General features: G+C 31.9%; 1 protein-coding gene across 1 annotated transcript; it reads left to right on the forward strand.

The window, feature by feature from the left end:
* Positions 1-22381: 22381 nt before the first annotated feature.
* Positions 22382-23609, forward strand: LOC131634359 (cyclin-dependent protein kinase inhibitor SMR9-like). Its single transcript, XM_058905015.1, has one exon. The coding sequence runs from the start codon at positions 22732-22734 to the stop codon at positions 23140-23142; it is 411 nt and encodes a 136-aa protein (XP_058760998.1). The 5' UTR covers positions 22382-22731; the 3' UTR covers positions 23143-23609.
* The last annotated feature ends 2977 nt before the right edge of the window (positions 23610-26586 follow it).

Here is a 26586-nt window from a genome sequence, read left to right on the forward strand (position 1 = left end):
GATTTCCCAATTTCAATTTGGAATTGGGGGCAGACGTAGTCGTAGCGAGGACGATCGACGAACTGCCTGAACAAATATCGTGTTCTTGTCGCTTTTATCTTTTCATTTAAGTTCTGTTCATATTTGGCCATAATTGCAAAATTGATTAACGATTCAAGTGTTAAAATTGTGAATTAAGGTTCTGCATAAACATCACAATTCACCACATCTTGAATCATCATCAATTTGAACATTATCACCAAGTGTTTGTCTTTTTGCTTATTCCATTATTACTGCATTGCAAACCAAAGTTTGTCAATTTAGAAGTTAATTGATTTTCAACTGTGAAACGTATTGATTCGATAACATGTCACTTCATCGTTAATCTCAATTATCTTGTGGTTTTGTCACATATACGACCCTTGCAATAACGGTCCGGAATAGACGCAAGTCGATTCAGAACCGCTTTCGCTTTAGTTCGAAATAATTCCGAAAAACTCTGTGAGATCTATTCACCCCCCTCTAGATCCTCAGGCCAGCGTCTAACAGAATCATATATGTCCATCTAAGATCACCACAACACTTGGTATTCCTTATGTTAGGACATGTTATCTGACATCATCATCTCCACAAGCTCAACTAGCACATAAAACCTCAAGGTAGTAATATTGAGGCAATAATCCATGTACAAGACTTAACTCCCCCTGCCTTGGACAACCAAAGCTTCTACTGATGATGAACCCTATATCATGTGATAAAGACTCATGAAGCAAACTATACATAATCCTCAGACAAATACTAAACTCCCGTCAAAGTATTTGCACTCAGTTATATGCATCCCTTCATTAGAGGAACAATATCAAGCTCCTATCTTCACAACTTCTCTTATATCCTCACACATGGTAGAGCTCAAGATCTAGCAGTTTCCTTTAATACACCACTAGTTCAGTAGGATTTTTCATTATGACCAGCATTCACAACATTATGCCAAATTAGGCCAGTGACTTGTCTTCATACTCCACTATGAACTTTTAGAACAACCTCTTATCTTGTAGGGTCAACCCCTTGAGAATATATTTCAACATTAGTTTAGACATCAATCTTGAACACATGGATTTCATCATTCACTATGGTTTTGGGAAGAACACCCACATTGATCAAGACACATATCCTGAAGGGAACCCAAAAGACTCATATACCAACAGCTGATCAACCTTCAAGGCTAAATCATAACTACATGTAGTAGCATGCACACCTCAAGAAACTTCTCTCACGAGTACAATGTCCAGTACTTCTATATGAATTTGAAGTGTTCGCTGCCATCCTTCTGCACCTAAAGAGGATATTCCCTCTAGCAGGTATCTGAAGCATACTACAACAACCATGGAATTGCATGCTTATCATGGGCCACAAGAAGATTTTTCTGAATAAGTCTGCTTCTCCCAATCCTTCAAGACATAAGGATGCCCTTTAATCCTTGCACAAAAAAATGCTCCATCATGTCAGGACCCTACATAACGGAACCCCAAGCTTAAGGAGAACCTTACCATGACAAGGAGACACTACTTATGCTTCCTTGATTAAGAGCCATGATCCTTTGGTTCCTAATATGATTACCAACACCTTCTTGCTCATCCTATGTGGTTTGGAAGGCATTACTCCATGCATTTTTCAACCACTTGCCATAGGTTGACACATCTTTATTACATGCCACCCCTTGAATGTATCTTTCATCTTGTTTGAGAGAACCATCATTCAAACATATTGAGAACAATGCAATCTCAATACAATGATGTTAAGACATTATATCTGACATCTACTAAAGTAAATCCAACTTCAGATCAGGAATTCTTCTTCACCACTACTAGGAATATATTGGTAATCAATCACCCCCCTTTAATAGTAGTATAGATTATGGTGAGTGTATACCTACACAGATCCTCTCTGTTCCAACTCCATAAGAACATGTTCTGATTGATTAAGATCACACAACTAAGACATGTTTTCTGGATAAACATCTTAGATATAGCCCAGACTCCTCCTTTTCCAAATCGGGAGTAGGTTCCAAACATAAGTGTCCATTGCACATTTGTTTAGCACGCAAGATATCTATAAAGCAACCGGGATATGCATACCTGCTGACATTATGTCCCAATATCTGACCGGGCATTATTTCCTTACTCATGGAGCACAAAGTTGAATTTGGTTATGAAGCTATTACTGCTCACAGAAAAAAAAATCTTCCTTGATCACCTTCAAATAACACAGACAGGTCCATTCTCCTAGTATAGTCAAAGTAAGAAATAGCCATGCAGGTGCATAAGATTACCATTGACCATATCTTCTCCAATTTCTCATCCCTGTGGGCCCATAGTTGCAACAGAACAAATCATGTAGGAATTATGGAGTATGTACACATAAGTATTGAGGGACACAATACTTTCACCTTGTCATATGAATGTTACAACATTATACCTAACATCCTTGCATGATCCTACAATCTTCGGACCTTTTACAAGAACCAAAAGCTTCTTTCCTTTGGATGGAAAACTGAGACTTATATTCTGATCTCTGTACACCCAAATTCCTTCAAAGAAAGCAGCAGAACTTCTTCAAGAACACAAGTTCTTCAGAGACTTGTGGATTCACCTTAGAGACTCATGCACTGTCCTGTTGACCTCAAGTCAAAGCAACCAGAATATGTCTTTGTCTGCTATCTTAACACACAATAACCTTTCTTGTTGAATTTCTTCTTATTTTATGTGTTACTCTAAACTGTGTTCTATGTCTGACACCATTAATATCTCAACCCCCATGGTGTGTTCTGGCATCACATTCTTGTGTACACAGTCTTACACACACATACCTTCTTCTTCTTCTTCTTCAATTTTCTTTTTCATTTATAGAATATGAAAATAGATCTGTTGAAGATTGAAATCAGTTACAGTACAAGTAGTTGTTGAAGGTTGAAACTATCATAGTGTAAGTAGACGTTGAAGGTTGATACTGCCATAATACAAGTAGCAGTTTGAGGTCTTTAGCTAGAAAACGTAAAGTGAAGTATAAGTATAGCTAGCATAAATACGTTGAGATAAGCAAAGTAGAGTTAGCATAATGGATTAAGAGATGGGATCCTGACAACGTTACTTTCTTGAATAGACATAAAGTACTTGTATGTTGTCACGAGATACTCTTAAGATAACTTCTGACTAGAGACTTCTTGTAGACGTTTGTTGAAGCTTGAGTAGAGTCATTGTTATCTTTTATACTTAACTTTATGAATCACAGGCTTCTTATAGAATTATTTAAAGCTTGATCAGAAGTTAAAGTATGCTTTCAAAACCTGGTTAGAGTGAGACTACAGAGTCTCTAGTTCACAGGTTCTGAGTTTTTCTTTATCAGAGTCTTGATCATAACTAGTCTGGATGAATGCTTTTAGCGTTGTTGACTTGATATAGAGAATAATCCTTTGAAGCATAGACTTTAGAACTGTTGATGAAGCTTGTTCAGAAGTTGCAGAGTCATTTCCTATGACAACGTCTACTTGCTTCAAATGACTCCAGTCTTCAGATATTTTTGGTCTTTAGATGTCCAAATAAGCTTCAGCACAATATCTGAGGAACTTGAGTTTGACTTCTCCAGAGCATGAAAACTAAGTTCCGATCCTTCTGATTTAGAACAACTTTGCATCTGTCTTGATGATTCTTCTAAGTGTTTATCTTGATTGATATCAAGGTTAATGTCTTTTGATTCTGCACACTTGAACAACCATTTGTTAAACCATATTGTTCTTTAAATACTTTGTTATCATCAAAACCTTTTAAGGTTCTGAATAAATCTCGCTCCAACAAAGGTACCATTGATCGCTGTATTCTGCATATTCTCGCGTAGTCGCTATTACATTTTCAAGCGATTGTAATCGGCATTGGGTGCATTTTTCTGCACTATTTTCCGCTTCGGCATTCACCATTAATAGTGTGCTCTCATCATTTTCTTTCCTTGTAAACTTTTACTTCAGTCTCTTGTGGATCATTCTTGTTGGCACGACATTTGCAAGCAAAATGTCTAAGCTTTTGGCAGTTGTAGCATTGAACATTGCTCTTGTTATTCTTCCATCTTCCTCATTTTCCTCTATTGTTGCCACCTTTGTAATTGCTTGATTCCCCACCTTTGTTGCCGTTGATTTCACCCTTTTGGGATGTTGAATTGTTGGAATTTTGGGAGTCTCTCCCACCATTATTGTGGTAGTTTCCTCTACCTCCACTCATGGAGCACTTTTCCTTTGCTTTATTGTCCTTTCCAACAAAATAAGCTTGCAAAAAAAAATTCAGCCTTTGCTTTATCAGCATTCCTCTCCTCCATTCTCTGCCCATGAGCCTCAAGAGAATTTTACAATTTTTCTTTGCTCATGGTTGAAATATATTTGGACTCTTCAATGGAAACCACTACGTTATTGAATCTTAACGTTAACTAGGGGTGTTTGCGAGTCGGTTTGGTTCAGTTTCAAGAGAATCTGATGTCTAAACCAATAAAAGATATATGGATTGGTTTAGATTGGAATTACACATTTTTGCAATGAAATCCAAACCAAACCAAATTGATAAACAACATGTTGGTTTAGGTTAGATTGATAGGATACATTAGAAACAAATGTGCAAAAATATTAAATTTACATAAATTCATTTCCCTTAATAATATAAATCCCTAATTTTTTTCGTTTCTTCATATAGGTTGTGAATGTCACAAATGACACTTCATTTTTTCTTCTTGAAGTTGAATACCTTATACTAGTTTCCATGATAATGATGATATAAATTATATGAATTAATTTTAATTGGTTCAGGTAGACGGGCTCGCGGGTAGAATTTAAGAAATTTGTTGCCCGATCAATTAACACCGGGTTTCATTGGTTTGGTTCAATTTTTGCCCGAATTAAAAATACCCAACCCAAACACTTTGGTTTGGTTTGGATTTAGGTTTGGTTCGAATTTTCTCAAACCAATGAACACCCCTAACGTTAACGATCTCAAGATTTTACCAACCATATACTGCTAGGCGATTGTCTCTCCGCAAGCTTTCATTTGATTCACCAACTTTGTGATTCTTGTAGTAAATTTACTATTAGTTTCATTTTCCTCTATTTGAATTAACTCTAGCATTCTATTGCGAGTTTGTAAGCTCACCACCTTTGCCTTATCAACTTCTGCATAACTTTTCTCTAAGATTTCTCAAAGTTTCTTTGAGAATATGCAATCAACAATCTTATCAAAATTATTAGCATCAACACATTGATGAATGAGATACAAAGCTTTGAAATCTTTCATCTTATCCTCCTTGTGAGTAGTTTTTTGTGTAACCGTTGCACCTTCTACATGTGAATTAACATCATTCTTGATCACTTCAAGAACATATTGATAACCAAACATCACCTTCATTTGTTTGCACCACATTAGAGATGGAAAGCATTTTCGCACACTAAGTGTTCGATCAAAGAATCAGACTCTTGATGCTAAATATTGGATAAACATGATCAATCACAAGAACAATGATAAACAATAGAGAGATTGAGAGAATTGAAAAGAATTAGAGTGAAAATATGATATTCTATCATTAATGACCCAACATATGTATTTAAACTAACACAAAATAATATAGCTAACCAACTAATTATAAAAACAATTTTTCCAGACTTGTAACTGGTTATACATTTGATGTAATCAATTGCGCTAACTCTCTATCCCAAAAAATACAAAAAAAAATGGAAGGGGTGAGCCGATTACACATTTGGTATAACGGCTAATGCTAAATCTTTGTATGATATTTTAGCGCTGTTGAAAGAGATGTAACCGATTACACATTTGTTATAATTGATTGCCCCGTCTATAGTTACACCATTTTCGCAATAAAAATACCATATATTAAATTTAACAACGTGATATTAATTCATTTTAGTTTTACTTTTATACATATAATAATATTTTAATAAATATCATACAAAATAACCTACATTCACACTAGTCCTCTCAATTTTAGTCGCCGTCACTTTTCTTCTTCTTCTTTTTTATCTCGTATAGAGGGTTGATTTAGGATCGATTTGATCCAAAATCACCCCTCCAAATCGTTATTGTTTCTCTATTAGTTAAATAAGTGATTTTCACATATATTTAGTGTTTCTTTTATTTTTTTTGTGATTTCGTCATTTTAGTGCGTTGTTGTTTGTTTTGATTTTTCGTCTTTGTGCGGTGTATTTTTTTCATCTTTGTAGGGTGTTCATTTGTTTTAGGTTGAAAGATGAGTTTCGATATAGTGCAGATCTAATATATGACTTTGGTGCTATTATTTATATAAAATGAGGCATGAATATTGCAGTGAATTATTTATATATTTTTCTAAATTTTTTTGTATGAATTGGTTAACTAGTGAATTATGTTGGGACATATGAAGTATTAAATGTATACTCATTTTCCTTGTTGATCCTCCAATTATAGCTTATTACTAACCTAAATATTAGTCTCCATTAGCGGCTTTCATCAAACTCTCCAGCCTTGTATTTTATCCAAATAATAATACAAATAATACAATATTTCCAACTTCGAAAAATTCTTTGGTGATAAACGTGTAATGAAAGTTTATTTATTTCATCACATGAATGAATAACCGAGCAGTGGAATATCATGCAGGTGGTAGAAAACACCCTCCTAGGATCCTATGACAAAATAATAGAAAAACAATTACAGTAGCCTCATTCTGATGGCGCCGTCTAAGGTGAGCTATATGCATAGGTCTCTCACATGAGAGACTTTTTTTTTCTTTTTTTTTTTGTTTCAAATCAATCTCAGCCATTGAATAGCTATTGGATATCAAGTGTATAATTATTATCATACATATCAACCACACACTAAAATACACCCAATATTACATATTAATTGTCACATTGAAGATTCCAATGCTGCAAGTACTTACTAATTGTAACAGTAAATTAAAATAACAGTTTTTATTTAATTAAATTTTAGACATTACTAAAAAAATTAAAAGAAAATATTAAATAAAAATTAATTAAGATAGTTTTTAATGCAAGGTTTTTTAAGAATATTAAAATTTAAATTGTTACTTAATCAAAATAAGTATAACTATTTTTAATATTAATTTTTTTTATAATATATTTTAAAATAATTATGTGATAACTATGAACTAATTTATAAATAATAAGTATAATATTTATTTACTTAATTGCTTTAATTATGCCATTTAAAATAGTCTAAAAAGCAATGAATTTTCAATAATATTCAATTTAAAATTGTCTTACGAAAGATTTATTTATTTATTTTTTATATTATTGAATCTTTATATCATCTCAATAAATTTTCATTACTAGCCAATCAAAATATTTTAAATATAATAAATATTTTTTAATAAATACAACATATTCAATATTTTATAAATATTAATTAAAAGATAACAGACACTACAAAAAATGTACTATTTAAGGGGGTTATATTTAAACATTTTCGGGGGTTTCTGACCTCCGTAAATTCATTTGCGGTATTTTATAAAATGCTGCAGATACGTGTGCCGTAGTTTATTGCAGAGGTTTTGCGTAAACGCTGGTATTTTTTGCGGAGGTTAATTTGAGTGTGTTTAAATTTCCGTTACAGAAATTTATTTTGCGGAGGTTTTTAACCCCCTCCAAATTTATGTATTGCTATTAGCTAAATTTTCTTAATATTTTAAGCTTCAATTTTTTAACTAATATGAAATAAAATTCTTCCAAGACAAACACTCGTATTTATTCTTATATAGCACACTTTTAAATGGAATTTTTAACAATAAAAAGTTGAATATAACGTAAAATATTAAAATTTAACTTAAGGAGAACTTTGGAAATTTAAAACTGTTGTGGTATAAGATCTACAAGTCGTGTTAGAAAGGAGAAACAGAAGAAAGAAATCAAACACTAATCAAGTTAGACTATCATTGATAACCAACTTATATCAAATCTATAATAAAATGACGATACCAATATAACAAAATGTTGTAAAACACACATTTGTACAAAACAACATAGAAGCAAAGGAAAATCAGTTACACAAAATGAGAAGATTGATAATTTCATTTTGCAGCCGAACTTGGTATTAAATATCAGCCTCTGATAGTTGAAAAAGTAGCATCTTGGCTAAATAACTCATAATCCCTTTGCTCTTGAAACCACCTTAATTAACTAGAATCTCCTCAACCGGAAGACAGTTGACTTTTATAGAATGTAGGGATAATAGCTATTTTGCCCCCTGCCATATGGGCGAGGTTTGGAAAACGCCCCTGTAAAAAAAAAAATTTGAATTCGCCCCCTAACATATGAAGATTCCCCTATTTTGCCCCTTCAAGAAATTTAATCATCAAAATTAATGACGTGGCAACCATTTTTTTTATTTTTTAAAATTATTTATAGTGACGTGGCAGGCTTAGTTGGAATTTTTTATTTTTTTTTATAATTTTTAATGACGTGGCAGAGTTACTTGGAATTTTTTATTTTTTAAATTATTTTTAATGACGTGGCAATCTTAGTTGTAATTTTTATTTATTTTTTATTTATTTTAATTCCATGTGGCATGTTTTATTATTATTTTATTATTTAGTTGTTAAAATGTCAAATATTGAACCTAAAATTTTGTCTCCCATTGGTATTGAACCCATGTACTAGTAATTGCAAGGGAGCACCACCAACCACTAGGCTATTTTACCTTTGTTGTTCTAATCTTGCAATAAGTATATATATTATAATAATTTCTGAAAACATGTTTATTAGATATTTATTTAGGTCCTTATGTTTTAATATTATTGTTAATCGATAGTAATATTTTATTAACCAATATATTAATGTTAATATATTTATTTAGGTTATGAATTTTAAATATATGTTTTATTATTATTATTATTATTATTATTATTATTATTATTAACTAATAATGTTTTATTAACTAACATATTAACATTAATATATTACATGAATTGCATATTTACTGTTAATATTTGAAATATTGTACATAAATATTTAAAAAATATTAAATATCCTTGATATTTAAAAACGTTCATACTTAAATAACTTTAAATATTTAAATTATTAATTAAAAATAACGTTAATAAATAAGTTTAAAAGCTACATTATTTTTTTAAAACATAGCCTATGAAACACGACTAACAGTATATTTTAAAACATAGCTTATAAAATATAACTAAATTAATTTGGTTCAGTATTTTTTAAATTAGTTTATAAAACATAGCCTATAAAACATGACTAAATTAAATTTGTTTATGTAATTAAAAATAAACCAAATTAAAATAATTTAAATTATAACTAAATTAATTTATATTTTATAATTTAATTAATTTTAACAATAAAATAAATATTAATTGTAATAGTATTCATTAATAATAATGTTAACTAATATTAACTAATAACTATAATATAATTATTATATTTTAACTGATATATTTTAAAATTTAATTAACTAATATATTAATTAATTTATTAAAAATATTTTAGTAGATAAATATATTAACGTTAATATTTTACAAAAGAAAAATAGAACAACAAAACTAACTAATATTTGACAAAAGTAAAGTAGATAAATACAACTTAATGCAAGAATATGACAATAAAAGTAACATGATCTAGTGGTTGGTGGTGCCCCCTTGCAATTACTAGTACATGGGTTCAATACCAATGGGAGACAAAATTTTAGGTTCAATATTTGACATTTTAACAACTAAATAATAAAATAATAATAAAACATGCCACATGGAATTAAAATAAATAAAAAATAAATAAAAATTACAACTAAGATTGCCACGTCATTAAAAATAATTTAAAAAATAAAAAATTCCAAGTAACTCTGCCACGTCATTAAAAATTATAAAAAAAAATAAAAAATTCCAACTAAGCCTGCCACGTCACTATAAATAATTTTAAAAAATAAAAAAATGGTTGCCACGTCATTAATTTTGATGATTAAATTTCTTGAAGGGGCAAAATAGGGGAATCTTCATATGTTAGGGGGCGAATTCAAATTTTTTTTTTTACAGGGGCGTTTTTCAAACCTCGCCAATATGGCAGGGGGCAAAATAGCTATTATCCCTAGAATGTATGTACCATTTTGTTAATTCACTAATCCCCTGTATACTTCAAAAGTAAGAAAATGAATTTCATGACCGTTAACTCCCAATATTAATTTTCCCTTAAACACTAAAATACATGGCAATTAATTATCAGTATTTGGGAAGAGAACATAACAGATCAATATATACCAGTTAGGAGTATAGAAATTTGTATTTGAAAAATAGAAAATACTCACATAATAGTAATAGACCTGTAGATGCTCTTGATTCCCCAATTATCATAAAAAGCATTCATGATCAAATATAATTAAACAAGTGTTGATGCAGGGTGCTAGACCTATCTCATTAAATGAGAGAAAAAGAGTAAAAATAAGTAAGTAAGAAAAAAGAAACATGAAACTAGAGACAAAAAGGGAAATTATATGTAGAATAAGTGAACCCATAACTTCATAACCTTGTCGTCCCGCACACACTATTGCAGCAGCTTCACCACTGTTTAAGGTATCTTTCGCCATCTTGTAAACAAACGTTTAGAACTACAATAGATTCCTATCTTCCATGCGACTTTCAAATCTACAACTCAATATGTAAAAATGTTAGATGAAATTCATATACTAAGATCCAAAGCAACCATGTCTAGACCACCAAAAAATATTGATGATAATGACAAATTAAGAAGCAAAATAGCAAATAAGGCTCGTGATTAGTAAACTCCAAATATGGCCAATTAGTAATGTTAATTCTTTTACTCCAAAAAGATCTTGAAATAGTTAAAAATGAAAATAAAATAAAACAAGATTTCATCTACTCTCACGATTTTTCAAAAAGATCCCCACCAGTCTCAAAATCCAAAACAACAGGTATTTATGTGAAAAGCCTCAAAAAGCATTGAAAGTTAAGTTAAGTCTGATTTACTTTTGTTAGAGACCATTAGGTACTTGACATCCTAATATCTTCTATGATAAAAGTTTGCTGCTTAGGTTGAATCTCCAGAGTAAGATGGGCTATATTATTCGCAAATCAACCGTCTATATATTATGGGATATATTATCTTCAACCAAAACACTCACTTAATTGTCTTAAAATGAAAAACTGAGATGAAATTTAAAAAGAATTACCTGGGAACCCCATCCAATGACACCAATATGCATGATCCCTTGACAGCATCCGACAACAAATGAAATAATTCCCTTCCACCTTTCACAATGTACGACAATAAATCAACCAAAAATAATATAAAAATTATGGTTAATTCCTAAAACAAATTAATACATTTTAAGAGACCAAAACCTCAATGTATTTGTAAGGTAACCCTCTCTCCTACTTAAGGATAGATTTCTCAAAACCAAAAAACTATGGCAGACTAAGGTGCAGCGTGGTTGGCGGAACTGTTAGGCAAACAATGAGTGAGTTTGAGTCAATCTAGAGTAGCATTTAGGCTATTCATATCTAATTTATTTTGTTCTTGATGCCATTTTCACACCTCAAGTTATCTATATTCTTTTCATGAGCTTGAACACAAAAATACTTCACACAATCATGAAAAATTACCCTTCCTTTCAAGTAGTAATGCTTAAATTTACTTAAATAATCACCCATAACACAAAATAAAAGCATTTAAAACATATGAAGATGAAAATAAAGCGAATAATGTACCAGACAAAATTGGGGAATTTCCCCTGTTGTTCCTTATTAAGCTCTTCCAACTTAGAAACTTTGTTAGTCTGCAAAGACAAATTGGTCAGTGTTTTAGACGTGAGTAATAGTTAAGAACGAATAAGAATGAGAGAAAGAGAGAAATAGATCTTGAGTAAACAATGTCGGGTGCATTGGATTAGGAATAAGGGTTCCACAATTTCTCAAGTGAATCAGAATTTAGGATGGATAGTTAGGGCTTTGCCGAAGGCTTGTGAGAAGAACGATTCAGAGATGCTTCAAGAAGGTTCTCTCACGCGTGAAAGCACCACCCACAATCGTCATGGCTAACAACATTGTGGCTATGGCAACCACCACGGTTGGGAATTGAAGCACCTCCTAAACCTATTACAAATAAGTAAATAACATAACAAAACCCGCTCCAAAGCTTTAGATCCAAAACTGTACACTCTTGTTACACCGAAAATAATGAAACGTTATGGAGTAATAAAATCAAGCAAAATAGATTAGTTTGAGGAAAAGAGATGAAGAAGTTTTCATTAAAGCAGATGGGTTTGAAGTGAGAATGAGAAGAAAAGCCCTGTGACGAGTTGAAATCTGAAGAGGAACTGAATAGATGTCACATTCTTTCAAAATAAAAATAAAAACAAATAAATGAATAGTGAAATTTGAGTGGACACCCATGGATGTCTGGCGCAAATTTAATCCGTAGAAAAACTATGTATGTTGAGAGGAAGAGATTAGTGGTGATGGTGTGGCCATAAAAAACTGAATCATGGCCAAACAAATGGAAGGGGCGGCTAGGGTTAGTGTTTGGGGAAGATGAATTTAATCGTTGTTGCAGAGAGAGAAATAAAGAAACTTTCTATTTAGTAGTGAAATCAGTTTAAGTGATATATGAAATAATAATAATAATAATAATAATAATAATTATAATGATAATAATAATAATAATAATAATGACAACAGAATAAATATATAAAAGAAATATATAAAAGTAAATATAAATAAAAGATAAAAAGAAATATCTATGACATCAAATAAATTGTATAATAATATTTTATTACCATATAGAAGAGAGAGAATGTGAAAATATTAAATTAGAGAGAAAGTGAATGTTAGTGGTATAGAATATTATGAAATTATTTTTTTTATATAATTTAAAAAAAAATTGGTTTAAGCTGAAAATAAAAGAGGGAAAGCTTCAGAAAATAAGAGGGAATGCAAAATAAATGTGGGAAACCTTCAGCATATAAGAGGGAAAGGAAAATTATTTCTAAAATTTTAATTTTTTCAAAATTTATTAATAAAGGTATACAAAATATATTTTCATTTTTATATTATATATATATATATATATATATATATATATAGAGAGAGAGAGAGAGAGAGAGAGAGAGAGAGAGAGAGAGAGAGAGAGAGAGAGAGAGATGAGAGATCAAATTACACCAATATGTTACACTTATGGTTACACTCATTAATAACCTTTGATTTTATTTTAATCCAATGGTTAGAAATATATAATTAGTGACTCATGATTCTTACTAAAAATAGTTTTATTCTACTTTTGGTAATTAATAATTTTGATTTTAACAACTTATAATTTATTCTTTTTCTCATAAAATAAATATAATCTCTCCTAATTTTGTAACAATTAAATCAAACTTCAATTTTATAAAAAATGTGATTCTAAATGGTTCACACATAGTTGGACGTCATCAGTTGAATCCCTGACATGGTTCACACATAGTTGGACGTCATCAGTTGAATCCCTGACATGGTTCACACATAGTTGGACATCATCAGTTGAATCCCTGATATGGTTCACACATAGTTCGACATCATCAGTTGAATCCCTGACATGGTTCACACATAGTTCGACATCATCAGTTGAATCCCTCACATGGTTCACACATAGTTGGACGTCATCAGTTGAATCCCTGACATGGTTCACACATAGTTGGACAACATCAGTTGAATCCCTGACATGGTTCACACATATTTCGACATCATCAGTTGAATCCCTGACATGGTTCACACATAGTTCGACATCATCAGTTGAATCCCTGACATGGTTCACACATAGTTGGACGTCATCAGTTGAATCCCTGACATGGTAGACACATAGTTCGACGTCATCAGTTGAATCCCTGACATGGTTCACACATAGTTCGACATCATCAGTTGAATCCCTGACATGTTCCACACATAGTTCGACATCATCAGTTGAATCCCTGACATGTTCCATACATGGTTCGACATCATCAGTTGAATCCCTGACATGTTCCACACATAGTAAGACATCATCAGTTGAATCCCTGACATGGATCACACATAGTTAGACATCATCAGTTGAATCCCTGACATGGATCACACATAGTAAGACATCATCAGTTGAATCCCTGACATGTTCCACACATAGTTCGACATCATCAGTTGAATCCCTGACATGGATCACACATAGTAAGACATCATCAGTTGAATCCCTGACATGGATCACACATAGTTCGACATCATCAGTTGAATCCCTGACATGTTCCACACATAGTTCGACATCATCAGTTGAATCCCTGACATGTTCCACACATGGTTCGACATCATCAGTTGAATCCCTGACATGTTCCACACATAGTAAGACATCATCAGTTGAATCCCTGACATGGATCACACATAGTTAGACATCATCAGTTGAATCCCTGACATGGATCACACATAGTAAGACATCATCAGTTGAATCCCTGACATGTTCCACACATAGTTCGACATCATCAGTTGAATCCCTGACATGGATCACACATAGTAAGACATCATCAGTTGAATCCCTGACATGGATCACACATAGTTCGACATCATCAGTTGAATCCCTGACATGTTCCACACATAGTTCGACATCATCAGTTGAATCCCTGACATGTTCCACACATGGTTCGACATCATCAGTTGAATCCCTGACATGTTCCACACATAGTAAGACATCATCAGTTGAATCCCTGACATGGATCACACATAGTTCGACATCATCAGTTGAATCCCTGACATGTTCCACACATAGTTCGACATCATCAGTTGAATCCCTAACATGGTTCACACATAGTTCGACATCATCAGTTGAATCCCTGACATGGTTCGTACATAGTTGGACATCATCAGTTTAATCCTTGACATGTTTCACACATAGTTGGACATCATCAGTTGAATCCCTGACATGGTTCACACATAGTTAGACATCATCAGTTGAATCCCTAACATGTTTCACACATAGTTCGACATCATTAGTTGAATCCCTGACATGGTTCACACATAGTTCGACATCATCAGTTTAATCCCTGACATGGTTCACACATAGTTGGACATCATCAGTTGAATCCCTGACATAGTTCACACATAGTTTACCATCATCAGTTGAATCCCTGACATGGTTCACACATAGTTTACAATCATTAGTTGAATCCCTGACATGGATCACACATAGTTCGACATCATCAGTTGAATCCCTGACATGGTAGACACATAGTTTACAGACATTAGTTGAATCCCTGACAAGTTTCACACATAGTTCGACATCATCAGTTGAATCCCTTACATAGTAGTAACATAGTTCGAGATCATCAGTTGAATCCTTGACATGTTTCACACATAGTTTGACATCATCAATTGAATCCATGACATGTTTCACACATAGTTGACATCTTCAGTTGAATCCCTGACATGTTTCACACATAGTTCGACATCATCAGTGGAATCCCTAACATGTTTCACACATAGTTCGACATCATCAGTCGAATCCCTGACATGTTTCACACATAGTGTGACATCATCAGTTGAATCGCTGACATGGTTCGCACATAGTTAGACATCATCAGTTGAATCACTGACATGTTTCACACATAGTTCGAAATCATCAGTTGAATCGCAAACATGGTTCACACATAAATAGACATCATCAGTTGAATCCCTGACATGGTTCACACATAGTTCGACGTCATCAGTTGAATCCCTAACATGGTTCGCACATAGTTGGACATCATCGGTTTAATCCCTGACATAGTTCATACATAGTTTACCATCATCAGTTGAATCCCTTACATGTTTCACACATAGTTCGACATCATCAGTTGAATCCCTGACATGGTTCACACATAGTTCGACATCATCAGTTGAATCCCTGACATGGATCACACATAGTTTGACATCATCAGTTGAGTCCCTGACATGGTAGACACAGAGTTTGACATCATCAGTTGAATCCCTAACATGGTTCACAATAGTTCGACATCATCAGTTGAATCCCTGACATGGTTCACGCATAGTTTACAATCATCTGTTGAATCCCTGACATGGATCACACATAGTTCAACATCATCAGTTGAATCCCTGATATGGTAGACACATAGTTCGACATCATCAGTTGAATCCCTTACATGTTTCACACATAGTTCGACATCATCAGTTAAATCCCTGACATGGTAGTAACATAGTTCGAGATCATTAGTTGAATCCCTGACATGTTTCACACATAGTTCGACATCATCAGTTGAATCCCTGACATGGATCACACATAGTTCGACATCATAAGTAGAATCCCTGACATGGTAGACACATAGTTCTACATCATCAGTTGAATCCCTGACATGTTTCACACATAGTTGGACATTATCAGTTGAATCCCTGACATGGTTCACACATGGTTTGACATCATCAGTTGAATCCCTGACATGGTAGACACATAGTTCGACATCATCAGTTGAATCTCTGACATGGTTCACACATAGTTCGACATCATCAGTTGAATCCCTGACATGGTTCACACATAGTTCGACATCATTAGTTGAATCCCTGACATGTTTCACACATAGTTCGACATCATCAGTTGAATCTCTGACATGGTTCACACATAGTTTACCATCATCAGTTGAATCTCTGACATGTTTCACACATAGTTCAACATCATCAGTTGAATCCCTGACATGGTTCACACATAGTTCGACATCATTAGTTGAATCCCTGACATGTTTCACACATAATTCGACATCATCAGTTGAATTCCTGACATGATTCACACATTATTTTGGTTATTATAACTATGTGTTGTTATTATTATTACTATTATTACAATTATTTTGGTAATTATTATTATTTTTATTATTATTATGGTTACTATAACTATGTGTTATTATTATTATTATAATTAATAATATTATTATAATTTTATAATTATTATTATTTTTACTACTATTATTATTATTATAGGTCAAAATAATTTATTTAAACATTAAAATAATTGTTTTTGAATAAAATAACTAATAATTTAAATGAACGTGAGATTTCTAAATTTATTATACATAATTTATTTTTTAAATTTAAAAAAAAATTAAAATTAACGTGAGATTTTTTAAGGTAAACATAATTTGTTTATTACATTATAAAAAATCAAATTCTACAAAATAAATTTAGTGTCAGATTTATTAAGTTAAACTTTATTTATTTTTTAAATTTAAATAAACATCAAGTTTTTAAATAAAAAACAATATTTTTTAAATTTTAAAAAAAATTTAACGTGAGATTTTATAAGATAAACATAATTTATTTTTTATATTAAAAAAAATCAAATTTTACAAAATAAATTTAGCGGTTAGATTTATTAAGTTAAACTTTATTTATTTTTTTAATTTAAATAAATATCAAGTTTTTAAATGAAAAACAATATTTTTTAAAGTTAAAAAAATTAAAACTAACGTGAAATTTTTTATGGTAAACATAATTTTTTTTAAATTAAAAAAAAACAAATTTTACAAAATAAATTTAACGTCAGATTTATTAAGTTAAACTTTATTTATTTATTTTATTCAAATAAACATCAAGTTTTTAAATAAATAACAATATATTTTATAATTTTAATATAAATTTTAAATATGCAGTTTTTTTATTATTAATTTTAATTTTACTAGTAATGTTTATATGTTAATGAGGTTGCATTTTGCAAAGATGATACCACTATTTCAATTTGCTCCACGTCCTGTTTTCATTTTTTTTAATTTCTTCAGCATTCAATTAATGCTACAATCATTGGCTGCAAAATTTTTAACTTTTACTGTACCATTCAGACATTGGAAACAACAAAACACATGGACCAGCATTAAAGAGTTTTATTGTGTGTGTTGGGTACACCATACCATCAGCAACCCCAATTTAATCTAATGGTACCCTAATTTAATCCAATGGCTGAAAAGCATTTAAAACCAAAAAAAAAAAAAAAAGAAGTCTCTCACGGTAGCCTGAGCCCATTCTGATAAGGTTAAGCTATGATTTAGGGCTACAAGACAAAATAATGCAACTACTAGAAGACAACACTCTGTGACCCTCTTATTTTTCAACCCCTGATTTAAATATAAATATTACTAGTAGTACGTACCAGACAAACATATTAGTGGCTACATAAATAAAATATTAATGACGGATTAATATAATAGTAATGCTAATTCCTCGGGTGCCGTTCATCTAATCCTCCAACGTACAACAATTATATGGAACAAAATAACTAGACTTTTTTATGCAGAAATATAGCTAGTGCTCATCCATGTACATTCTATTTTATGTAGATAAATAGAGTAGATTAGTCTGTGGTGGAGTGATAAAATTATGATGTAATGAATCAGACTTTCGATGTAATGGGGAATGTGAAACTTGCGAGACTAACTCTTTAACATGCAAAAGTGAAAAATAATTACTGAGTGAAAATAAAATGAATATTGAGACACTGTAATTTTATTTTTAAATATAATATGAACACTTAAAGTTTTATATTTATTTTTTTACCTTCTTCTTCAACATTTATTATTGGGTCTTCTTTGTGGGTCTTAGAGATGACCTAGAACAATTGCCTCTAAACTCTTGTTTCTACGTTGTAGAACGAAGATTTTTCTAGCTTCGCCTTCCGTCTAGCCTCTAGTAGAAAAGAATAAAAGGACCTTGATGGGAGGTTGATGTCTTTGGGAGTACATCTCAACATGAGTATTACATTTGACGGTAATGATTCTTTCTAGTACTAGGGCATTAGAGTGTTCTTGAACATTGTGTGATGAGATTTTGATTGTTGATGGTGCAATTCACGCTTTCCAACGCCTAGCATCACATAGTTCGCCTTTCTTTGGGTTTGTATAAGGAGTTATGATGTTAGCATGTTTCTTTTGTTTTCTTCCATTTGTGAGTCTTTGAAATCTCTTTTTTTACGTCTGCAACCTCTTTTAGCTTTTCCAATCTTCCCTCATCATCCATTAATTGTGACATACTTGAATCACACTTTCTGGTAGAGTATATGACGCCTAGGCAGTTGTGTTCATCTTTTTCAAGGTAGCACCCAAACCCAAACTTTTTTTTAATATATTTTCTTACTTAATTAGGGTTTCTGGGAAGGATAACCATGTAGTTTTAGTTTTTTGTTTCATACTTTGGTGATCTCTCTCGCTATAGATTATTTTGGTGGGGTGCAAAGTAAGCCTTTATATTGACCATGCGTTTATATTATGATAATTTCTTTCATTTGTTGACAATCTTTTTTTGATATGGATCACTCTCAATCTCAAATTTCGAAGGGCGGCGAGAGATAACTCTACTGTGTGGATGGATCAAGAGACATTGGATATTGTTTCTGCCTTCGTTGGTGAAAGAGGCTTAGATCATGCCTTTACTGAAGTGGGTCTCCCCTCAAACTGGTGAGTGCTTCCTCCCGAAGGGATTAAGAGGATTTGCCACAAATATGATTCGTGTGTTATCTCTATTCATGAATGTTTATTTTCTTTTATATGGTTTCATCCTCCTTTCAAGAATTTAAAATGAGCGTTTTAAACCATCTTGGAATTGCTCTTTCGCAACTACACCAAATGAGTTGGACTTATATCAAGGTCTTCCACTATTTATGGGATTACAAAAAAGAAGCGACATTTTTGACGCTCTTCTTCCACCTTCTTAAAGCCCAACATAGTTCTATTGATTCGTCTTGGTGTCAAGGTCTGATCTCCCTCAGGCAGAGTACCAAGATATTTGAGGTTTACTCAAAGATCATGAAAAACTACAAGGACTGGTACTTCCTTGTTAGCCCCTTACCAAGGAGGCTCATGCTAACATCTGTAACATAGACTTTAAGCCGCCTTATCAATGTTCAGACAAATTTTCTAAAATTTGGCGCTAGAGCCATTTCTTGGCGGATGTTGGGTCTTATGTTTAAATATTGGATTACATGTCCCAAGAAGAAACTTACATGAAGAGAAAATGGGTAGCTTTGTTTAAATATTTAGGTTATGTTAACAATGTTTCTCCTTCATGGGGTGCCATGAGGAAACAAAAGAAACGACTCCTGGAGGCACGTTTGTTAGTGCAAACTACTTCAAAGGAGGACATACATGTCATCTTTGGTGAGTAAATCAGGACACTTCCTCCTTTTTCATATCGTTTAGATAAGTATTATCGTCTTGTCTTAACTAATCTGTTGTTTGTAGAGAAGATGAAGTGTTACAATACAATGTTTCAGATTAAAAAGACGTCTAGGGTTTATCCCTTGCCAAAGGTCGATGATATTGGGTAGGATACTGAAGGAATCTCACGTATGGGATCCCCTGCATGTTTGGCAGCGTTTAACTTCCATATCCTGGTCCAAGTGGAATCCAGGATTATCTTGAACAAATCGCTACGAGAAGTGCTCTACACTTATCGTCGACCATAATTGGAGGGATGCATGTCGCTAGGCTTGTTTTTGAGGTAATTAATGGGGAAAGGCTTTTTGTTCGACATCATACGCTTGAGCAAGACTTAGGAAGACCTGGTCTTGGTGTAGGTCCAACGTCGACCATGACTGCATCATCACATTCACTTCTGGCCTGTCTTGACATGCGGACTGCTAAAGAGTTTTGATTTTTTATTTTTAAGGAGGGTTACACTTATTTTTCATGTAAGAACATGGCCATTTGAGAAGATGAGTTGGCTAAACTCGCGTAACAAACTCGGTAGGCGTTAACCGTTTAGGCATTTGGTGTTGTCGAAAGGGGAGATGATTTACCATCTGACAGTCTTCAGAAGGAAAAAGAAATATTTCGGGAATGTGTCAATTCTTTTACTATTGAGATGAACCAATATCTAGCGGATCTCACCAAGACGAATGGTTTGCTGAAACATATAAGGTTTGATTGTAGAATTTTGGATACCCTTACTTATTGGATGAGAAGGTGAAATCACTTGTGCGGGAGATAAATGAGAAAGATGAAGTACTAACATTCACTCGGTCGACATTATCCACAATTGAGACCCATATTGTAGAGGCAAACCGTGAATTGTAATCTTCCCACAATTGAGACCCCTATTGGAGGAAAGCTGAGGATACATTTCAGGAGATGCATCATGAAAACCTTAAGATATTAAAAAAGTATGTGAAGTCAATGGAAGACAATTTCTCTATTCTACATGTTTCTTTTGAAAATGCTCTACAACAAGTGGATTTTTTTTGCCCCTCATAATGCCTTTCTCGAGAGTAAGTTTGTCATGACCATGAAGTAGTGGGCGAGAAACCAACCTTCATTGGGGAACCAATAAGTGATGGAGTGGTAGAATGGGGCTCAGAGACATTGGATCAAACCTTCGGTGTCGTGGATCGAATGTCTTGTGCGGTGGAGAGAGGTGAACCTGGAATTAATGTTAGCAGTTGTATGTCCAACTTAATAATTGGGTAAAAACTAGTTAATGAGTGAGAATGAATTGAATATCTAAAATGGTGCAATCTGATCTTTATATAGTATAAATGGCTAAAATCATCCACGTGTAATTCAACGTCTTGTGCATGTTGCAATTCAATTAAATTCAAAGATGAAAGGTGTGATCGAAAATATGAATGTGTATTCATGGCAAAAAAATCCACATATTCACTCTACCTTCTTCTTCTTCTTCAACATTTATTATTGAATCTTCTTTATAAATCTTACCGCCTTACTGACAACCATCACTCCCACCTATCCATGTACATTCTATATAAATAAATAAAGTAAAGAATTGTTGATATTCTACTAAACAGTTTTTAACACATAAATTTTCACGACTTGAATAAAAAACCATACACATTAAATAGCTTAACAACATGTTTAGAAATGTAGCAACTTGGTAATAAAAATGCAGTAGATAACACACGCCAAAAACCATGTTTTCAAACACACGCAAGTCATGTATGTCTTAGTGTTTAATTATGGTAACATTAATATTTAATGAGTAATCAAAAGTACTAAAGATTTCAACAATTAAAAATGAATATTTGTAATTAATTAGCACCGAAATTTGAATGTAAGATAACCCACCACAATATACTAAAAAAAGAAAAAAAAAGATTCTGATTGATTTAATTAACAACTCTTAAATGCTTTTAGCACTTAAAAAAATTCTTAAAAAATTCAATTAATCATACATACCAATACCATACCTAAAAAAATAAAGTTCAATAGGGTCCCAAAATTTGAATGAAATTTTCTCCCTCTCTCCTTAATTTCTAAGGGCAGAGCTGCCCGCTGCCCGTAATATTCCTAAACCTTAAAATAACCCTTAAAAAACGTACCCAAAAAAAGTGTCAAAAATCTCTACCCTCCCTTAAATCACCCACTTTTTCATTTCCCTAAAGTATTAAAATTGAGTCTATAAAACCCACCACTTCATAACCCTCAACAATCCCTTTCATCATTTTGTTTTCACACTGTTATTAATGTCATCATCATTAACATTTTCTTATTTTGTGCCTAAGGTGTTTGATGAAAGTTCCCACTGAAAATCATTATCATTTTACTACAAAAAAAACTTATCTACAAAATTGATCATTCCAAAGCACTCTTTAATTGGATAACCTTGTGTCATAGAGGTTTTAATCTCCTTGTTATTGCAGCTTTTCTTGTAACTACCTTTTCCTAAGTTCTTTTAACCTAAACCAAATCTTTCCCTCTTTGTTGTCCCAAAAATATGGCCCCTTCAACAACCACAAAGAAAACCTCAAGGACCACCAAAACTACAACAGGAAGAAGAACAAGAACAAGAACAAGACAACCTAGAACAACATGCTACAAGAAGAACAAAAAACAGGAAGTGATTAAGGTTAACAAGGTTTTGCCTTCTAGCTGTGTGACAAAAAGCTCACAAGAATCTTCAAAGGAAGAAATTTCTGAGGTAATTGATGTTTCTATTAGTAACAGTGCATGTTCAACACCAAAGGGTCAGAAATTTAGGATACCAGAGATTTCAACATGTCCTCCAGCACCAAAGAAACAAAGGGTAGTTTCAAATTGTTCTTTGAGAAGGTCACCACTTTCATTCTTTGTACCTCCTGATTTGGATAACTTTTTCTTGGTCACACTTCCTGATGTTTCTGTTTGATTATTGTTGTGTGTATGTTAATAGCAAGATACATATAAAATAATCACACTTTTGAAGATGGCCTTTTGAAGTGGTTTTCATAGGAAATGAGAGAAGCATAAATGTTTTAGGAAGTTTTTTTTAGATTTTGGTGTGTTGAGGTTAGGAAACAGTTAGTGCATGTATGTTTGGATGAGCAGAGAGGTTGATAAAATCGCAGTGGCTCGCTGCGATTCTATACAACTCTCGCTGCGAATTCGAACATGCAATTAGCTTGCTCTTTTGTTTAGTTTATGCTAATTTTAGCTTTTGTAGCAAGTTGTAGTTGTAGGGTTTGGTAGTTACTGAATTTAGATGGAATGGTTCTCCAACTAAATTTATATTTGTAAGATTACTTTGTTTTTTTTTACTTCTCATAGAAGATATGTACTGACTTTTATTTATACTTAAGTGTGATGAGTGCAAATGTAATGGTTTGGTTTTGAGAATTTGTGAGTCTTTCAATTCATAGTTTGAAACTCTACAAAGCTTAGTGCAGTCGCGCAAAGGCTTTCACTATTTCCGCCGGTCCATGTGTTACAATACTAATTGCAGTAGTCGTAACGGTGCGAATTAATCAGAATTTGTTCTTTATTACAAAAATAGTGATATCGGCACCTTTCAATACTGATTTGTTGCGGCCGATTGGGGCTTTAGCTTGGTGTCTTTTGTTTCGATGACTGCAATTAGTTATGAAAAAGTAGACAGTGTCTCCATACTTAGCATCAGAAAAATTTAATTCAGAAGCTGTACTCTGTAGACTCTGCTATCCCATGTAGGTGTATCTGGTGGGATCCATACAGAGATATCACTTCGAAGCAAATCTTAAAAATTTATTATAGGTCACAACTTTGCTCTGATATTAATATTTTTTTATATTTCATTTTATTTTAATTTAATAATTAAATTATTTGAATAAAATATTTTTAATTAATATTTGGTACAAAAATAAAATAAAATTCATTCAGTCGAATTATTTATTTATTTCATCTTTATTTTAATTTTAATTTTATCTATTTTTAAGTTAATAATTCAACTTTTTTACATTTGTACTTAACACTCTTAAAAATAAAAGAAAACATATAGTTAAGACTTAAGAGACAAAGTTCTCCTCTTAGTGTAATTGTTTGAAAGAATTTTATAAGTTGAGTTTTGGGGGGATAATTTTGAAAAGTGGTTAATATGAGTTATTTTGAAAATGAAGGAATGATATATAGATGTATTTTAATAAATATTTTTAAATAATTTTTGAAAGTTTTATACTTTTTCAATTTAAAAATAAAGAATATTCTCCTTTCAAAAAATGAAATTTTTCTCTTCTTTTCCTCCAAACACACCTATGTAAATTTCGTTACTTTGATGAATTAGTTCATGACTCTTGACCTCTAGATACCCTACATTAACCTTAAAAAGAGAATAATTAAGAGTTTGATTTTTAATTTGTAATTGGTAGGGCTAAACCCAACTAATCATAATCCTGTGGCACTCTTGTTTGTCTACAACATTTAATTAAATTAGATTGAATAACTATAATTTTTTAAGCAAAAAACAAAGTGTCTATAGTCAAACTTAGGTCCACCATGTATGCCTTAACGTGAAATGGTTTAGTGCTACTTTTTATTTTATTTTAATTTTTGATGAATACCAAAATTGGTATAGTCCTACCAATGTCATCTCACAAAAGAACACTTCCAATTTCGTACAAGTTTACAAGGCCTTGTTGAGCATAATATGTGTTAGAATTGAGTGATATAAAGTTCTTGGTGCTGCTAAGGAATTTTTGTTGGTGAGGAGAAGACTTTTTGTCAGGGAGAAAGAGTTTGATGAAGAATGTTGTGTGTTGTTGGTAAATTTATTTTATACATGAATGTTTGTAACAAATGGTTATGGCATCTTGAAGATAAGAGAGACCACTCTGTTAAAGTGTAGCAACTTTTAACTTAGAATGTTATATTGAATTTAGTGGATTCTAAAGAATTAGTTTGAAATAAAGTGATTATCCTAAGAACGTCTATTTTCTGCTAACCGATGAAAATTAGGTTTTCTATTAAATGTAATCTCACTCACCGAAGTATTCATAATTCTAAATCCTTTGTGTTTTGATGGGAGCAAGGTTTTCAGAATCGAGTTTTTACCTTAACTCGTTTTACCTAGGTAAAATCGAAACGGAAAATCGAAGCGTAAAATCATAGAGTTTACCTCATATTAAAATTATATTAAATTTATATATACGACATATATATATATATATATATATATATATATATATATATATATATATATATATATATATATATATATATATACTAATATAATATTCTAAATGCATTAATTATTTAAAATTTTAACTTAATTATAAAACAAAAATATATTATGTCATCATAATAAAGTGTAATATTCACAAACATGTATAAAACTACATAAATTGTTCACCAATTCATAAAATATAACATCCAAAAGATTATAAAAAAACAATAGTTTCATAAGTTTTTCAAATTCAAAAAAATAAATCTTTTCATCTTCTTCAATTTAATCAAAAGTTCAATCCTTTTACAACATCATCTTCATTAATTAGAACATTCATATTCGACTTGATTAAATCCATCTCCAAATGTTAATTTTTTTTTAGTATTATAACCAAGATATGAATGTGAATAAAATTAAAAATTCATAGAGAAAATTTATGGGCGAAAATATAATTTGTGATTTTTTACTTTGACAAATAAAAGTAAAATCAAGTCATAGAGTAAAATCCAACAATTTTACATGATTTTACACGATTTCACCGATTTTAGAAAGATTTAAATCACGTAAAATCGTTCCAGAATACGATTTTACATAAAAAGGTTTTTACCTGCGATTTAACACGAAATGCTGATCTAGAAACGTGAAATCTATAGAGTTTAAGTTTTAAATCGAGATTTTAACAACCTTGGATGGGAGTGAAAATGAGGATAACTCGTGTCATCACAATCAACACTTAAATGACTATTATTGAGGTAGTTGATTCGCTGAAGTGGTAGTTTGTGGCTGATACTTTGAAGGAAGCAACATTCCAATTTCATATGAACCTTCAAAAATTCTCGGTGCGAGTTAACGTGATCTGACAAGAAAAATGGTCTACCATTTCTCGACCAACAAGCATCTGCCTACCATGTTTTAAAAACATTGGCTCCAACCAACACACTTTTCTGAAAATTAATCTTAACCATTAAAATCGGTTTAAACATGATCAAAACTGCCTTAATGGCTTTGAAATTATCACAAATCTTTTGACAATAATTAAAGTGTCATTTGAAAATGGAAAATAAAAGATATTCCTTCTGTTTCAAAATGAATGTCGCTTACGGTTTTTGTACACAATTTAAGAAAGGTAATAATATTATCATAAAATATTGCACTTTTATTAAATTAAATACCTATAAA

Source organism: Vicia villosa, unplaced genomic scaffold (genome assembly GCF_029867415.1).
Source record: "Vicia villosa cultivar HV-30 ecotype Madison, WI unplaced genomic scaffold, Vvil1.0 ctg.001284F_1_1, whole genome shotgun sequence".
Taxonomy (NCBI): Eukaryota; Viridiplantae; Streptophyta; class Magnoliopsida; order Fabales; family Fabaceae; genus Vicia; species Vicia villosa.